This window comes from Balaenoptera musculus, chromosome 6 (genome assembly GCF_009873245.2).
Source record: "Balaenoptera musculus isolate JJ_BM4_2016_0621 chromosome 6, mBalMus1.pri.v3, whole genome shotgun sequence".
NCBI lineage: Eukaryota > Metazoa > Chordata > Mammalia > Artiodactyla > Balaenopteridae > Balaenoptera > Balaenoptera musculus.
In genome coordinates this window covers 66,674,883-66,693,053 of record NC_045790.1, presented here as the reverse complement: position 1 = coordinate 66,693,053, position 18,171 = coordinate 66,674,883, and the positions used below count along the sequence as shown (strand labels likewise).

The 18,171-nt window shown below is 35.2% G+C and overlaps 1 protein-coding gene across 3 annotated transcripts in view; it reads right to left on the bottom strand.

The window, feature by feature from the left end:
• C6H9orf135 (chromosome 6 C9orf135 homolog) overlaps positions 1 to 18,171 on the bottom strand; it is a 132,124-nt gene that overhangs the window by 109,791 nt on the left and 4,162 nt on the right. For 2 of the 3 annotated variants that reach the window (XM_036856682.1, XM_036856683.1), the window contains exon 2: positions 16,813 to 16,919. In XM_036856682.1, the coding sequence (XP_036712577.1) occupies positions 16,813 to 16,872 (60 nt within the window). In that variant the 5' untranslated portion in view covers positions 16,873 to 16,919. Of the gene's footprint in view, positions 1 to 16,812; positions 16,920 to 18,171 lie in introns of those variants that run through there. The other variant, XM_036856684.1, reaches the window with a different exon arrangement.

Here is an 18,171-nt window from a genome sequence, read left to right as displayed (position 1 = left end):
ATCTATTTTTTACATAAAGTGATTGGTACACTGATATTATTTTAAAAACTATTTTCTATTCAAAATTAAAACCTGCAAATCAAAATAGAGAGATCAGTTAGGCTTAATTTTCCAGAGATAAATCAATGAAATTCTTAAACTATTCTTACATGGTACTCTGAGGGTTTTCATAGAAATTAATTTAAATTAAAGTGAGAGAATTCAGGATACAGATGTTTGAGGTTGTTTTGTTTTTACTGAATTACTGACTAAACTGATTGGTTTAATATTCCATATGTTCTATGAGGGGAGGCACAGGGGAAACGGTTATTGACAATATAAACTTAAGAAAACAGACACCTCAAAAAAGTTGAAAAGGCTGGACTAAGGACACATAGCTAGAAAGGGGCAGAATCAGGACTGGAAAATCAGGTTTTCAGATTCTAATCTTGGTGTTATTTCTATTCTACATTTCTTTTACTATAAAATCCTTATTTTATAGGATTTTTATACTAAGGCAATAATAAATAATCTGACTTTTAGCAATTTTAATGGCTTAGTAATACTGGAGCACTAAGAAATAAGGTTGAGGATATGAGAAGATCAAAGAAGAAATAAGTTGTTATCATACCCTTTCATTTAATCAGTATGGCTTTGAACCAAAGAGAAAAGAGGAAGAACCCTGTAAAAAGCTGGTGTGTGACATTCAAAATTCTAGAATTAGCTACCCTCGATTTTAAAAAGAAAAAAATCCCAAACTTCTAACCATTCTCTTAGAGGAAGGCTCAACAGAAGAACATGGGCTCTGTCACAAAGCTGATCTGGGTTCAAGATCTAGCTCTACCACTAACTCATTATGTGCCTTTGGGTTAAGCTGATTTTCTAAGCCTTATTTTCCTCATCTAGACAATGGAGAAAAATAAAGCAGCTATCTTATAGGGTTGTTGAGGATTAAATGCAATATATGTAAAGCATTTAACACAGTGCCATGCACAAGGTAAACACAGTGATGATCCCTTGTTTTGGTTTAGTCACACTAAAGAGAACAGATAGTTCCATGAGGCTGCTTCATGATGGCAGGGGAAAGGCTCAGCTCAAGAACCTGGAATCCATTCCTTTCTACTTCCTTGATCTTGGATCAGAGAGTGAACCCAGAAGTTTTATCCATGGTGATCACAGAATTTGGTGACAGAGGGAAGTCTGACTTAATTTGCTGTTTAATCTTGAATACAGTAATTTCATCTCATTCCTTACCTGTAATTTCATCTCATTCCTTACTTGTGAATTGAGGATACTGATAAGATCTCAACAAGTTGTTTTGAGGGCTACATAAAATAGAGGGAAAAGAGATGGTATTTTTGCATAAAACATGGGTTATAATTATTTACCTGCAGACATATGAGTGGTATTACTATCAGCAGAGCCTCCTTCTCCTACTATTACTACAATTTTTCAAGGCTCATTTACCTGACAGCCATCTCCTCTTCCCAGGGCAGTTCTAGGCTTCTTTATTATGACCAAAACAGACTTGTTCATTGGATATAATCACCCGGGATTCTGAAATGCCATGGTGACTCCTGCTCTATGCATTAACCAGACCATTACAGTTACTGAGTAGCAGCACCAGTTCACAATCTGTGAACTCTTAAAGGTTATATATAAGATCCACTTCTCATCTCTCTCTTCAATCCAAGCACAGAGTCTAACACTGAGAATTAAGTCCAGAAACAGTAGGTTGGGTCAGATTATGGAAGTCTTTTGTATCATAAACAAAAATCTGGATTTTTCTTTGGTGATTGGTAAAGAGTAGCTGAAAGCTGTTAAGCACAGAAATGACATGGTCATTTTTCTGTATTAGAAAAATCACTTTGGAAGTTGTGTGGAGGATAGCAGGAGGCTTGGTCTGGAGGTATGACCTGCATAATCAATACCATCAAGAGAAGAGGACATATGCTAAGAATTCTGCCTAATAAGGAAGGCAAGTATTGAAAAGAATCTTTAAAATATTTCTATCAATATCCTTAACATTTCAATTTAATTATGTTCAAGTACATAGAGTGGAGGCCAGTGTCATGAAAGACTTTTCTCCGACATGAGTGATCTTAAAATACACACACGCACGCATGCACACAAACACACACAACAATGATGCCTCAAAATACAACATGGAGCTTTTTAGTTCCAGCCTTTTTCTTGCAGCAGAGTCAATCTAAGTGTTGGTTGAAATGGGGAAAAATCTAGGAATTAAAGAAAACCAGTTTTCCCCATCCAGGTAATTCATGGGTTTCCAGTATCATATCTACTAGCAAATAGCTATCTAAAATAATGTAAATTTTTTTTGAAACTTTCTCCTCTATGAGTTCTCTAAAGCTTAAAAATATACTAGGCTAGAAAATTACTTATCCTAGTGACGTAAGTTCTTGTTTTAAAGTCAAAATATATATAGGAATGAACTGACAGCTTGCTTGTATAACCCCGCGCTAGAATTTAAAAGGACAAATCTGATTTTTAAAAAACCATCTTAATTTTAAAATCTACACTTGGCTGCTAATAATATACAATTAACTCCCTCTTAAAAACAAGGGAATTAAATTGTATGACATTGAGTTTCAATTCTGGTTTATAATTTTAAATGAAAAAGTCTTATTTACATAGTCAAAAAAGTATCAGGGAGCAGTTTAGATTTTTTCCAAATATAATTTCTGAAATAAAAGCCTGAATATATTTTGTTTAAACAAGTTACATCTCCTTTATTAGGACCATACACTGATTGAGAGTTTCTGATCTTCCAATCAGTGGATACTCAAAAGTTTTCATTTGCACTATTCCAAAAGAAAGTCTTGGTATGCAAAGTAGATTTGCAACTAAACAAGACTATAGGTGAATAGGATAATCTGCTTTAGAAAAGACGTTTCTTGGGAGCAGGGTCTAGTTTTGGTCATCTTTGTCACCTCTATGGACATGCCATGCATATAACAGATACCCAGCAAATGTTTGCTCAATTGAAATACTTCATTAAATAGAATGTTTTGTGTGAAGATGGATGCTGCTAACTATAAATGAACCTCCTCTTTTTTTTTCTTTTAAAACATCTTTATTGGAGTATAATTGCTTTACAATGGTGTGTTAGTTTCTGCTTTATAACAGAGTGAATCAGCTATACATATACATATATCCCCATATCTCCTGCCTCAGGCGTCTGCCTCCCACCCTCCCTATCCCACCCCTCTAGGTGGTCACAAAGCACCAAGCTGATCTCCCTGTGACATGCGGCTGCTTCCCACTAGCTATTTTACATTTGGTAGTGTATATATGTCCATGCCACTCTCTCACTTCGTCCCAGCTTACCCTTCCCCCTCCCCATGTCCTCAAGTCCATTCTCTACGTCTGCGTCTTTATTCCTGCCCTGCCCCTAGGTTCTTCAGAACCATTGTTTTTTTGTTTTTTTTTAGATTCCATATATATGTGTTAGCATACAGTATTTGTTTTTCTCTTTCTGACTTACTTCACTCTGTATGACAGTCTCTAGGTCCATCCACCTCACAGCAAGTAAGTCAATTTCATTTTTTTTATGGCTGAGTAATATTCCATTGTATGTATGGGCCACATCTTCTTTATCCATTCATCTGTCGATGGACACAAGTTGCTTCCATGTCCTGGCTATTGTAAATAGTGCTGCAATGAACATTGTGGTACATGACTCTTTTTGAATTATGGTTTTCTCAGGGTGAACCTCTTTTTATTGCATCAAGTTAAAAGTATTTACTTAATAGTTCTAGCTATTAAAAAAATCACATTAAAATTCTACAATTTAGGTTTATCACTAGTCAGACTGACTCTCCTTAGATAATTATTTCTTTAAGTTATAAAGAAGAGTATAAAATAAATTTCTAAAATGGCTTCACTCATTTATCTTGAAAGAAAAAAACATATTTATGAAAAAACACTTTTTTCAAATAAAAAGAAATAAAAGAGAATTGTCAGCTCTGTTAGAGCCAGTAATAAACAGCCAATCCTTTCTTGATGTTGGTATTGAGTTGGCACTGTATCATGGACTTACCTAAGGATTTTAACAATGAAAAAAGTGATTAAAAGATAGCTTATATTAGTTGGTTCTATTATTGGAGTATGGTCTGTTGGCTCAAATGTATGTCATCAATGGCAATGAAAAACCTAATTCACTCTGACACAGTTACAAATGGATGTGGACTTTTGGGGGCCCTGAAGTACAATATGATTAGAACTGCTCTTGGTCAAAATTAAATCTTATCAGAAAGTTGGGGGGAAAATATAAAATCATTTTAACTGAAATACATTTTTTATATTTTATTTGAAATTTTGTATAAAGAACATATTCATCAGCACAGGATTAAATTTGCTCAAGTAACACATAAAGTCATTTTAGCTAGAGTTTATGAAATACAGGAAGGTTTTCAAGCAAATAATATTCATAAGACTGTATGACTTTGTTAGCATTCATTAAAACTGTTTTTATGCATTAAAAAGTGGCTGTAAGCCAGCTTTCCATCTTACATTAAAAATATAAGATACACATGAGTACAATAGCTTATGTATTTAATTCAAAATTCATTTCCTTGCTGTCAAGTGGCAAAAGAAATGGAAGGAAAATTTTTGAAAAGTTATACTATGTTCAATATTTGTAATTCCTGTTCATTATGACTAAACTACAGAAACTATAAATTTTTTCCAGTAAACTGTTATCCAGTTTTAACTGTTATTAGTTTTCTGTCTGTTCCTTTTATCTTTCATTCTTTTGAAAACCATGTTAACACCATTTCCATGATGCCATTTTTACCAGTCCACGATGTGACACCTAAGCCTCACTACATTCTTCATAACACTAAGAAATCACAATTGCATAATGCAATTTAACATGGTGAAAATATAGGCTTTTCTAAAAGAGAAAATAGAAAGGTAAGAATGTCCTTGTAAGTCTATCTTATAATAAATTTCATGTAAATTAGCTTCTTATAAAATAAACAAATTTAAGTGAATAACGAAACAAAATGTAATTTAAAATATCTGACAATACTGCATGTATTGATGGTAATTTTTGCCACTCAGTCTAAAATGGAATAACGGAATAAGAACCTCAGAATTCTACATTACAATTTTCCTTACAATGAGGCATTATACCTTTAATAAAATATTTCAACACATGTTAAGAATATAAGTCAACTAACATTCCTTCTTATAATACCTCATTAATAGCTAATAAATGGTTAGTTCAGTTAAAAACTCTACAGTTGCTAAATCATTGCTTTTATTTATTAAATTATACAGCAAAGAAACATTATCTCTATTAATTTATTGCCCAAGATTTTTGCATGATCCCATGTTAAGAATGAAACATCTTGTGGGAGTGACCAAGATGGTGGAGTAGGAAGACCCTGAGCTCATCTCCTCTCACAGGCACACCAAAATTGCAACTATTTACTGAGCAATTATCCATGAGAGGGACCTGAAAACCATCAGAAAAGATCTTCTCAAGAATATAAAGAAGATCTCTCTAAGAATATAAAGAAGGAACCACAATGAAATGGGTAGGAGGGGCAAAGACATGGTACAATCAAGACCCAGACCCCCAGGTGAGCAACCCACAAATGTGAGAATAATTACAATTGCAGAGGTTCTCCCCAAGGAGTGAGGGGTCTGAGCCCTACATCAGGAGCTCCCCAGACCCAAGGTCCTACATAGCAAGATGAGCCCCAGAACGTTTGGCTTTGAAGGCCGGTGAGGCTTGATTTTGGGAGAGCCAGAAGACTATGAGAAATAGACTCCACTCTTAAAGGGCACACACAAATCTCACATGCTTCAAGACCAAGGGCATAAGCGGTAATTTGAAGGCAGCCTGGGTCAGACCCACTTCCTGATCTTGGAGAGCCTCTGGGAGAGGAAGAAGGCAGCTGAAACTCACTCTGGGGACATAGATGCTGGCAGCAGCCATTTTTAGGGAGCTCATCCCATCAAAAGTACACTCGTGCTGGTAAGTGCCATTTTGGAACCCTCCCTTTAGCTTATTAGTGCTGGGACCTAGTCCTGCCCACTAGCTGGTGGGCACCAGTCCTGGGACACCCCAGGCCAGGAAGCTAGCTGGGTGGGAACACAACCCCACCAACGAGCAGGCTGGCTGCTATAGGACCCCCCAAGGTTCCAGCCACCCTGGGACCTGGCACCATCCACCAGAGGACCCAGGACCCAGCCCCACCCCCAAGTGCAAATCAAAACAACAGCGAGATACTACCTCACACCTGTCAGAATGGCTATTATCGAAAAGACAACAAATAAGTGCTGGCGAGGATGTGGAGAACAGGGAACCCTCATGCACTGTTGGTGGGAATGTAAACTGGTGGAGAACAGTACGGAGATTCCTCAAAAAACTATAAATAGAACTACCATATGATCCAGCAATTCTACTCCTGGGTATTTATCCAAAGAAAACAAAAACACTGATTAGAAAGGATGCATGTACTTCTATGTTCATTGCAGCCTTATTTACAATAGCCAAGATATGGAAGCAACCCAAGTGCCCAACAATAGATGAATGGATAAAGAAGATGTGGTATATATTCACAATGCAATATTACTCAGCCATAAGAAACAATGAAATCTTGCCACTTGTGACAACATGGATAGACCTAGAGGTATTGTGCTAAGTGAAATAAGTCAGAGAAAGACAAATACCATATGATTTCACTTACATGTGGAATCTGAAAAACAAAACAAATGAACAAACATAACCAAACAGAATCAATGTCATACATACAGAGAACAAACAGGTGCTTACCAGAGGGGAGAAGGGTGGAGGGAGGAGGGAAATAAGTGAGGGACATTAAGAAGTACAAACTTGCAGTTATAAAATAAATGAAGAAAAAAAAAAAGAAACTTGACTGCACATTTTTTTTTTTAATCTGTGTTGTGACTTTTCTTTTTTTTTTTTGGTAATAAAAAGTCGACTTTTTAATTTGAATTTGTCTTTTTTAATTTATTAGTCTGAAAGGCATTTCAAACATATTATAATAATATATTGGTGTGATTTAATTGGTGCAACATGCTTTATGGCTCCAATCAAAACTGGTTTTCATTCATTTGATTGGTTTGAGCCCAGGATAGCCTACAGGGAAAAAAAAAAAGCTGGATAACCACCCAAAGTGTTTGTATTTTCCCTGGAAACTGATTTTTGTTTTGTTTTATTGTTTGTTTTTATTTTTAAATTAAATAAATTGCCATGAACTGAAAAAAAAAAAGAGTCACGAGTATGAAATGTACAATGTGGGGAGTATAGTCAATAGTTATATAATATCTTTGTAGGGTGACAGATGACAACTAGTGGTGATCATTTTGAAATGTAGAGAAATATTGAATCACTATGTTGTGTACCAGGAATTAACATAGTGTTACAGGTCAATTATACTTCAAACACAAACAAACAAGCTCATTAAAAAAGAGATCAGGGCTTCCCTAGTGGCGCAGTGGTTGAGAATCTGCCTGCCAATGCAGGGGACACGGGTTCGAGCCCTGGTCTGGGAGGATCCCACATGCCGTAGAGCAACTGGGCCCGTGAGCCACAACTACTGAGCCTGCGCATCTGGAGCCTGTGCTCCGCAAAAAGAGAGGCCGCAATAGTGAGGGGCCCGCGCACCATGATGAAGAGTGGCCCCGGCTTGCTGCAACTGGGGAAAGCCCTCGCACAAAAACGAAGACCCAACACAGCCAAAAATAAAAATTAATTAAAAAAAAAAAAAAAAAAGAGATCATATTTGCAGCCAACAGAGGCGAGGGGTGGGAGGGAGGGAGGGTTAGATGAAGGCAGTCAAAAGTACAAACTTCCAGTTATAAAATAAATAAGTACTAAGGATGTAATGTACAATGTGATAAAGATAATAACACTGCTGTATGTTATAAATGAAAGTTGTTAAAAGAGTAAATCCTAAGTGTTCTCATCAAAAGGAAAAAGATTTTTTTTTCTATTTCTTTAATTTTGTGTCTATCTGAGATGATGGATGTTCACTAAACCTACTGTAGTAATCATTTCATGATGTATGTAAGTCAAATCATTATGTTGTACACCTTAAACTTATACAGTACTATATGTCAATTATATCTCAATAAAAAAATGAAAAAATATTTTAAAAAATCTTACCTGCAAATAAAATATGCTGTCATAATACACACACAAAAATCAACTTTTGCTTTATTTGTGATTAGTGAATTACATGTAACAAATCCAAAAACATCTCAGTAAGACTGTTGTATGAATCTAAATAGAAATCTCTGCTGTCAATGTGGTTGTATGTTGAAGTTTCTTAGAGTTAAACACCTTACTTTCTTTTTTAGTTAAAAATCCATCAACTAATGATTTGTGGCTTTATGCCAAATTTCTTTTTTATGTACACTTCAAATGAATGATTGTGCCGAATGACAACAGACTTCATAAACTTGGCAAATCTACAAGTAAAGGCCAGAAACAAAAAAACCCACATTAATCCTATCTATAAAATATATGGTCCCTTAAAAACAAGTAAAAAGTTAATAGTTCCTTTGTATATAATGCAAAAATAAAATTTGAAAGAAACTTGTTTTGTCACCACTTTAAAGTAACAAGACATAAATGTATTGTTTAAATAAAATACTGGTAAATAATTAATACTGTTTAATAACTTACTGTGTAAATAAAATAAACTCTTTAATAAAATAACCTGTTTAAATAAGAGTAATTATGCAAAACTATGCCATAGACCTCTTTACCCTAAGAGCAGGTCCACAGCACACTGAGATTTTAAGGGGGTCAGATAGCATAACTGTTCCTGTAAATGAGTTAATTCTAAGAGGTAATTTAATTAAAGGTGCCACTATAATTTCAGAATTACTAGAATGAAAAGCTGCCTAATGAAAATATTTACGCTGTTTAAAACTTTGTATCCTTCCAGCACCCAGTCTTCTACAAAACAGTGAGTGATTCAATAAATATTTGTAAATAAATTCTTTCTGTGATTAATTCAAAAATCTAAAAAATGCCTTTCTAACTTCCCATTCCAATCTTTGTCTCTTATGATATGTAATGAGAGAAGATTTCAGACAGTATTGTTAAAGATTTATCCTTAAAAAACTTTGCAGACTTCTATTGCTGCTAATGGGGGGCTAGATTGTTCAATCTAATCTTTCAGTTGAACAGAACTAAAATGCTAGTTAAAGTTTTTAAAAAGCTCCTCAAAGCAATGAAGAGCTGTCAAGAGACTGGAAACCAACAGGTCAAAAATCTAAGGGAAAGTGGAATCCAGATAGCTAAGTGGAACACCTGAATTCTTAGCCATGTTTGTCCTGAGACAGCTACTAATCCAGGTAACTGTTGTTCGCTTTTGGCCTTATCTGCCATGGGAACAGATGTCAAGGTCAAGGGTCAACCCCAAATGAGGAATCAAAAAGGATCTCAAAGGGACACACTGATTAAAATATGGATGAACCAGGTTTAAACACACCCCTGCCTCTCTCACCTCCACTCATAGCATACTGTGGAACATGGGAGGCTGAGAGAGTAAAGAAAACATACCCTGAGAACTTGAGGCCACGGGATAGCCCTAAGACAGATTTTTAAAAGGTTCATATTCAGGGAACCTAAACTGTGAATTGGTTTAAGGTGGTGACAGACTGATGGTTTTCCAGGCACCTGGCAGAAGCAAAAGTAAGTTCTTCTATGAGGAAGGCATCATCATCTTAAGCTTTAAAGAACCCCCCCAAAATAGTTTTTCAGGGATAATAAGCGCACACACACACACACACACACACACACACACACAAAAACAGTATCATGAGCGAAATAAGCAAAACAATAATTTCGAGAAACAGATATGCAAAGACTTCAGATACTGGAAATATTATATACAGGTTATAAAATAACTATGGTTATTCTATTTAAACAAATAAAAACATAACCCTAAAAGCATCTGAGAGGAATAGGTAACTCTAGAAAGAAGCTAGCATATTTGTAAAAGAACTTCTAGAAATAAAATATTTAATACTAAAATTTTAAATTCTAAGCTTATTAAACATTGTTAAAGAGTGATTTAGAATGAAAAGAAAAAGAGGCAGACAGAATATTTAAAGAAATATTGACTTAAAAACTTCTTATTTGATGCAAATTATTAACACATGCAAGAAGCTCAACAAAACTCCAAGTAGAACAAATTTAAAGAAAGTCATAACACATCATAATCAAATTGTTAAAAGACAAAGATAAAAACTTGAGCACAGCAAAAGAGAAGTATTTAGTTATATACAAGGAACCCTCAATAAAATTAACAGTTGATGTCTCATCAAAAAACATAGAGATCAGAAGGTAGGAGGATGACACATCCAAAGCACTGAAAGAGAAAGGCTATCAACCCAAGATTCCTACACCCAGCAAAACTATCCTGCAAAAATCAGGGAAAAAAGACATTCCCAGATAAAAAAAAGCAGAGAAAATTTTTCATAAGCAGACCTGCCATACAAGAAATATTAAAGGCAGTTCTCTAGGTTGAAATGAAAAGACACTAGACAGTAAGTCACATCCATATGAAGAAATAAAGAGCACTAATAGAGGTAACTAAACAGGTAAATCTAAAAAGCAGTATAAATATATTGTTTAGTGTGGAACTCTTTTTTATATCTCCTATTTGATTTTAAACACAATTGCATAAAGGAATGATTATAATCAATGTTGATTGATTGTATATAATTGCATACAATATATAAAGATGTAATATGTATGACAGTAATAGCACAAATGAGGAAGGAGAGAATGGAGATACACAGCAGCAAAGTTTTATAAACTATTGTTATTAAGTTGTTTTTATTTTGAACTAGATTGTTAAAGATAAGATTGTAATTGTAATCCCTAGGAAACCCATCTCTAGGAAGCCCAACAAAAATAAAACTCAAAAAACAAATGCAGGGCTTCCCTGGTGGCACAGTGGTTGAGAATCTGCCTGCCTATGCAGGGGACACGGGTTCAAGCCCTGGTCTGGGAAGATCCCACATGCCGCGGAGCAACTAGGCCTGTGAGCCACAATTACTGAACCTGCGCGTTTGGAGCCTATGCTCCACAACAAGAGAGGCTGTGACAGTGAGAGGCCCGTGCACCGTGATGAGGAGTGGCCCCCGCTCGCCACAACTAGAGAAAGCCCTCGCACAGAAACGAAGACCCAACACAGCCATAAATAAATAAATAAAAAACAAAACAAAACAAAAAAACAAATGCAATAAAAGAAATGACAAGGCAATTAAAATGGTAAAGTATATTTATTTAATATGAAAAATAAAACAGTAATAGAGGAACAAAAAGACATAAGACATATAGAAAAAAATACAAAATGCAGATATATATTATTCCTTATCAGTAATTACATTAAATGTAAATATATTAATATCTCAAAGTAAAAGGCAGAGATTAGAAGAATGGATTTTTTTTTTTAAAAGATATAATCCAACTATATACTGTCTACAAGATAGATACTTTTAGATCAGGGGTCCCCAGCCCCTGGGTCATGGACCAGTACCAGTCGGTAGACTGTTAGGAACCAGGCCGCACAGCAGGAGGTGAGCAGCAGGCAAGCAAGCAAAGCTTTATCTGCCGCGCCCCATCAGTTCCCATAGCTTGTATTACAGCCTGAACTATCGCTTGCGTTACCGCTTGAACCATCGCTTGCATTACCTCCTGAACCATCTCTGGCCCCCCACCCCCTGGTCTGTGGAAAAACTGTCTTCCACGAAACCAGTCCCTGGTGCCAAAAAGGTTAGGGACCACTACTTTAGATCCAAAGGTATAAATAGCTTGAAAGGAAAAGGATGGAAAAAGATATACCACATAAACAGTATCCAAAAAAAGAACTGGCTATACTAATATCAGAAAAAAATAGACTTTAAGACAAAATTTTTTACTAGAGACAAAGAAGGATATTTCATAATGATTAAAGGATTGATCCATCAAGAACATATAACAATTATAAACATATATTCACCTATCAACAAAGCCCCAAAATACATGAGGGGAAAAACTGACAGAATCAAAAGAGAAATTGACTATAATAATTGAGGAATTCAATATCCCAGCTTCAATAATGAAAAAAAACAATTAAAAATAAGATTAAGGAAATAGAAGACTTGCACAGCACTATAAATCAACAGAACCTAATAGACATCTACAGAACACCCTACCTAACAACAGCAAAATACGTATGCTTCTCAAGAGTACAGGGAACATTTTCCAGAATACACCATTATATTAAATTATAAAAGAAGCCTCAATAAGTTTAACTATTGAAATCATACAAAGTATGGTCTCTGACCAAAATGGAATGAAATAAGACATAAGTAACAGACAGAAGTTAGGGAAGTTCACAAACATGTGGAAATTGAACAACACACTCTGAGATAATCAAGGTCAAAGAAAATATCACAATGGAAATTAGAAAATACCTTGAGACAAATGAAAATGAAAACACAACATATAAAAATTTATTGGATTCAGCTAAAACAGTGCTTAGAGGGAAATGTATAGCTGTAAATACCTATATAAAAAAGAAGAAAGATCTCAAATCAATAACCTAACCTTCCATCTTAAGAAACTAAAACAAGTAGAGAAGTGGCATTTGAACTGGGCCTTTATTTGTTCATTTGACAAATGCTGAAGTGCTTACTATGTTCAGGTAATATGCCAGGTACTAAGAAAACAAATATGAAATGGATTCCCTCATTTTATTATGTGATGAAACTCAAAACTGTGTATGTATAGATACATGTGTGTGCTCAAGTTACATATGTATGTATAACTAAACATAGTATAAAGTAAGGAGAGCACCCTGAAAAATGGGTGGATTTCAACAGAGAAGCATAAACCCCTTCAATGGCTCCCTGCAACCCTTTCAGAAAAATTTCAACTGCCAAAATATGGTCTTAAGTTTCCTCACGATTCAGCCTCTAACTAAATTCCTCGGTGAGTTCCTCTACAGCTTCTTTATCTATGCTACATGTTGGCTATTCTATCCTTTCTTATTTTTTTCCATTTCTTTTCTTTCATTCATCTATCCATGCATTTACATATTAATTGAGAGCCCATTATATGCAAGGCAAGGTACAGATACACAGCACTGAACAGGAAAAATAGGGTTCTAGCCCGTGTGGAGTTACATTCTACAGAATGATAAAGATATTGAACTAATTAGACAACTGTTAATTGCATTTAATATATGCTACAAGGAAAAAATACAAGAGTCTTGAGTATATAATGAGAGCTTTAGTCCTTTTTTCCTTTCAGGTATTTGACTTCATATGTAGTAAGTAAAAATACGCTACATGCCTTGGCAAAACACATACATGACAGAGGATGCTAGATAAGCCCTTAAAACATTCAGGGGCCTGTCATGGTAGTGAAGCTTCTAAGAGTCCAGTAGTCCGGGGCATGTCACAATATTTCTATCAACGTGAAGGACAAGCTGCTTCATCCTGTACACTCTACCACTGAGAGACGCATGGGCCACTTTAGATTCAGGAGGCAATATGTACTCTATTCAAATGTTCTAGTTGGAATAATTGACTGAGTAACTCATAGTTTTGAATGGATCCCAGAGCTTCCATGCAAGCTGATCTTGGGCCATATGACCCAGAAGATCCAGTGGTAGCAAAAAATTTTTTTAAAATGTCATGGAAACACTCTTAGGGTTTTGGAAAAAAACCTATCCTCTTCTATTGATAAATATTAGCCTTTTGAGAAACAGTTCTGGGTTTGCTACTGGGCTTCATGACTAAATACCTGACCATGGGACACCATGTAACCATGTGACATGAGCTGTCCTTGGTGAGCTGTTCAGTGTGGTATAAAAAAGAAAAAAGAGGATACAGAAAGTAAGAAAAGTGGAATTAAGCAATCATGCTCATAGCTGACATACAGGTGAAAGCAATACTAAATCTGAAATCACTTTACAAACACTTTCAGGTCAGTAAAAGTTATTAGCTTGGCCTTCTTTCAATTTCTGAGACATGCTATGTAAACTCTCTTCTCCTTAAGGACTTCACACATACTGTTTCCATTATTTTTTTTTCTGTTATTTTTATTTTTATTTTTTAATCAGTCATCAATTTTATACACATCAGTGTATACATGTCAATCCCAATCACCCAATTCAGCACACCACCACCCCCAGCCCACCGCGGTTTTTCCCCCTTGGTGTCCATACGTTTGTTCTCTACATCTGTGTCTCAACTTCTGCCTTGCAAACCGGTTCATCTGTACCATTTCTCCAGGTTCCACATACGTGCGTTAATATACGATATTTGTTTTTCTCTTTCTGACTTACTTCACTCTGTATGACAGTCTCTAGATGCATCCACGTCTCAACAAATGACTCAATTTCGTTCCTTTTTATGGCTGAGTAATATTCCATTGTATATATGCACCACTTCTTCTTTATCCATTCGTCTGTCGATGGGCATTTAGGTTGCTTCCATGACCTGGCTATTGTAAATAGTGCTGCAATGAACATTCAGGTGCATGTGTCTTTTTGAATTACGGTTCTCTCTGGGTATATGCCCAGTAGTGGGATTGCTGGATCATATGGTAATTCTATTTTTAGTTTTTTAAGGAACCTCCATACTGTTCTCCATAGTGGCTGTATCAATTTACATTCCCACCAACAGTGCAAGAGGGTTCCCTTTTCTCCACACCCTCTCCAGCATTTGTTGTTTGTAGATTTTCTGATGATGCCCATTCTAACTGGTGTGAGGTGATACCTCATTGTAGTTTTTTTTTTTTTTTTTTTAGAAAGGTAATTTTTTAAAAATTAATTAATTAATTTATTTATTTATTTTTGGCTGTGTTGGATCTTCGTTTCTGTGCGAGGGCTTTCTCTAGTTGTGGCGAGTGGGGGCCACTCTTCATCGCGGTGCGCAGGCCTCTCACTATCGCGGCCTCTCTTATTGCGGAGCACAGGCTCCAGACGCGCAGGCTCAGTAGTTGTGGCTCACGGGCCCAGTTGCTCCGCGGCATGTGGGATCTTCCCAGACCAGGGCTCGAACCCGTGTCCCCTGCATTGGCAGGCGGACTCTCAACCACTGCACCACCAGGGAAGCCCCTCATTGTAGTTTTGATTTGCATTTCTCTAATAATTAGTGATGTTGAGCATCTTTTCATGTGTTTCTTGGCCATCTGTATGTCTTCTTCGGAGAAACGTCTATTTAGGTCTTCTGCCAATTTTTGGATTGGGTTGTTTGTTTCTTTAATATTGAGCTGAATGAGCTGTTTATATATTTTGGAGATTAATCCTTTGTCCGTTGATTCGTTTGCAAATATTTTCTCCCATTCTGAGGGTTGTCTTTTTGTCTTGTTTATGGTTTCCTTTGCTGTGCAAAAGCTTTGAAGTTTCATTAGGTTCCATTTGTTTCTTTTTGTTTTTATTTCCATTACTCTAGGAGGTGCATCAAAAAAGATCTTGCTGTGATTTATGTCAAAGAGTGTTCTTCCTATGTTTTCCTCTAAGAGTTTTATAGTGTCTGGTCTTACATTTAGGTCTCGAATCCATTTTGAGTTTATTTTTGTGTATGGTGTTAGGGAGTATTCTAATTTCATTCTTTTACATGTAGCTGTCCAGTTTTCCCAGCACCACTTATTGAAGAGACTGTCTTTTCTCCATTGTATATCCTTGCCTCCTTTGTCATAGATTAGTTGACCATAGGTGTTTCCACTATTGATGAGGCTCTTCCCCTGCTTTTCACAGGGCTGGTTCCTTCTTATCTTTCAGGTCTCAGCTTAAATATCACCACCTGGAATAGGTTTCCCTGACCACACTGTCTAAAGCTCTGCTGTTACTCCACACTGTTATCATCTAGCATGGTGCCTTGCTTTTACCTTTTGTGTCATGGATTACAATTTTTCATTATACATTTTTCTGTTTATTTGAATATTGTGTATCTCTTCCATTAGATGGTAAGTCCTACAAGAAGGCAAGAATAATGTCTGTTTTTCTCACCACTGTATACCTAGCAGCAAGCACAATGTCTTATACACAGTAACATTCATTAAAATTTGTGGAATAAATAAGTACAATTACTTGGAGTCTCATCCCTCAGAGGTGGTATTTAACCTTCTCCTCCTATGAACCCAATACACAACATTTTGCTTTGTTCTTTTTTCCACACTGATGGTGATTTTGCAGACTTACCATAGAAATTCAAGTGCCTAAAGTCAGAAGATGTTAACTGGGGAGTCACTCTTTGGCATTCCTTCCTAAAACTCAGAATGTCAGTCTCTATAAATACTATACTACAAGTTAGGGCATCATTCAACATTTAACAAAGAAAGTTCATCATTTCCTATGGGTGATTTTGGCCTGTTTTTAATTTTGATAAGTGTCAGAGGTGGCTTAAAACATGGAAACAGGAAGAAACTGAGAAATATGGTATATTTTCATTATAAAATTTCTGAGTTGAAAAATTAGCTTAAGAAGTGAGATGAAAGAAGAGGAGATATAGCTCTGTCTTACTTTTAGGCAGTTACCGAAGAAGTCTCAACTAAACCTCTTTGGTAGTAAACATGAAGCTTTTACTACTTTCCTAAATTTTCAGTTATGATTTTTTAACCTAAGTCTATTACATGATTGTCATATTTACACTGAAGAATAAGAAAAACACAAAGCAAAAAAATAACTCCTTAAGAATGTACTCATATTTGGATACTTCTTTCCCTTAGTCATCCACTAAATGGCATATTACTAAGAAATTCCTAGAAAAATTTGACATCTTCAGTACATGAGAAACATTGAATCCATCATAGAGACATACCCATCTCCCTAGCTGTTTCCATATGCAAGGCCTGGATTGGCTCTTCTTCTCTCCAGACATTTTCTCCTGTTCTTTTCTGAAGATTACATCATGGGTTTCCTGGGCCTCTGTGGTAGGGAGAAGAAGATAAAGGAAAAGGATGACATTTTGGAACTATCAAATGTCAAGAAAAATAAAACACCAGTTACTCAGCAACAAAAACCATATTATGCAATTAGTACCTTCATTCCTCTATCATCATGGATTCCAACATCAGTACTAACTGATCATTTAAAGTCATTGTCATGATAAGCATCTTTATAACATTTACCTAATTTGTCTGGTTAAAAAAAGTTCATGTTTTGATTAGGAAATTAATTATAATAGCAGTATAATTCTCTTTAGAATATTAAACAATAGAGTTTCATTTTGAAAGTTAGTATTAAGCTTCATCTTAGTTTACTATTGTGTTTTAATACTGATTTACCTGTAATGATGTTGTGTCAACTCATAGAAATAAGTAATAATTTGTATAGTGCTTCCCAGTTTAAAGGTGCTATCACATGCATTTTCTTATCTTTATCTCAACAATTATAATAGTGAAGTGTTACAGGAACAATATTCAATATCTTATAATAACCTATAATGGAAAATAATCTGAAAAATATATATATATGTGTGTGTGTGTATATATATATATAACTGAATCACTTTGCTGTACACCCAAAACTAACACAATATTGTAAATCAATGATACTTTAATTATAAATAAATAGTAACAATAAAAAAGAATAATGAAGTACTAGATATATCAACTAAGTACAAGAATAGATGGCATTTGCAATTCATGATTTTGTGACTTTAAAAAAAATAGTTCTTGATCATACATGAAGTTTTGTATTTGGGAAAATAAACCTACACACTGAGGCAGAATGTATACCAAAACTCCCCTAAGTTTTATGTACATGTCTTTTTAAATTCATTTATTAATTTCTATTCCTTTTCTTGAAATGGTTTTTAATAAAAACTTTACAGATAACATTACTCCTATTGATTTTTCTTAAGAATTCATAAAAAGACATTGATATTGTAACTTCTTGACTAGTATTATATTTCCCTTCTCCTATTTCTTTGTAAGTTCTTGGATTTTAAATATTAGGACAGTGATTAAGGTTGAGGTTGGGTATACTATAAGTATATATTTAGTCACAATGGTAATATTATAATAAAGCACTTAAAATTGAGCACTTAATTACTTTAATGGAGGAAATAAACTTGTTTTTGTAATAATAGCACACGGTAAAAACATGTTTAGTACTATTTACATTCTATCTTGCATAATGTTACCATAGTAAAATGGACTTCAATCCAAATAATGGA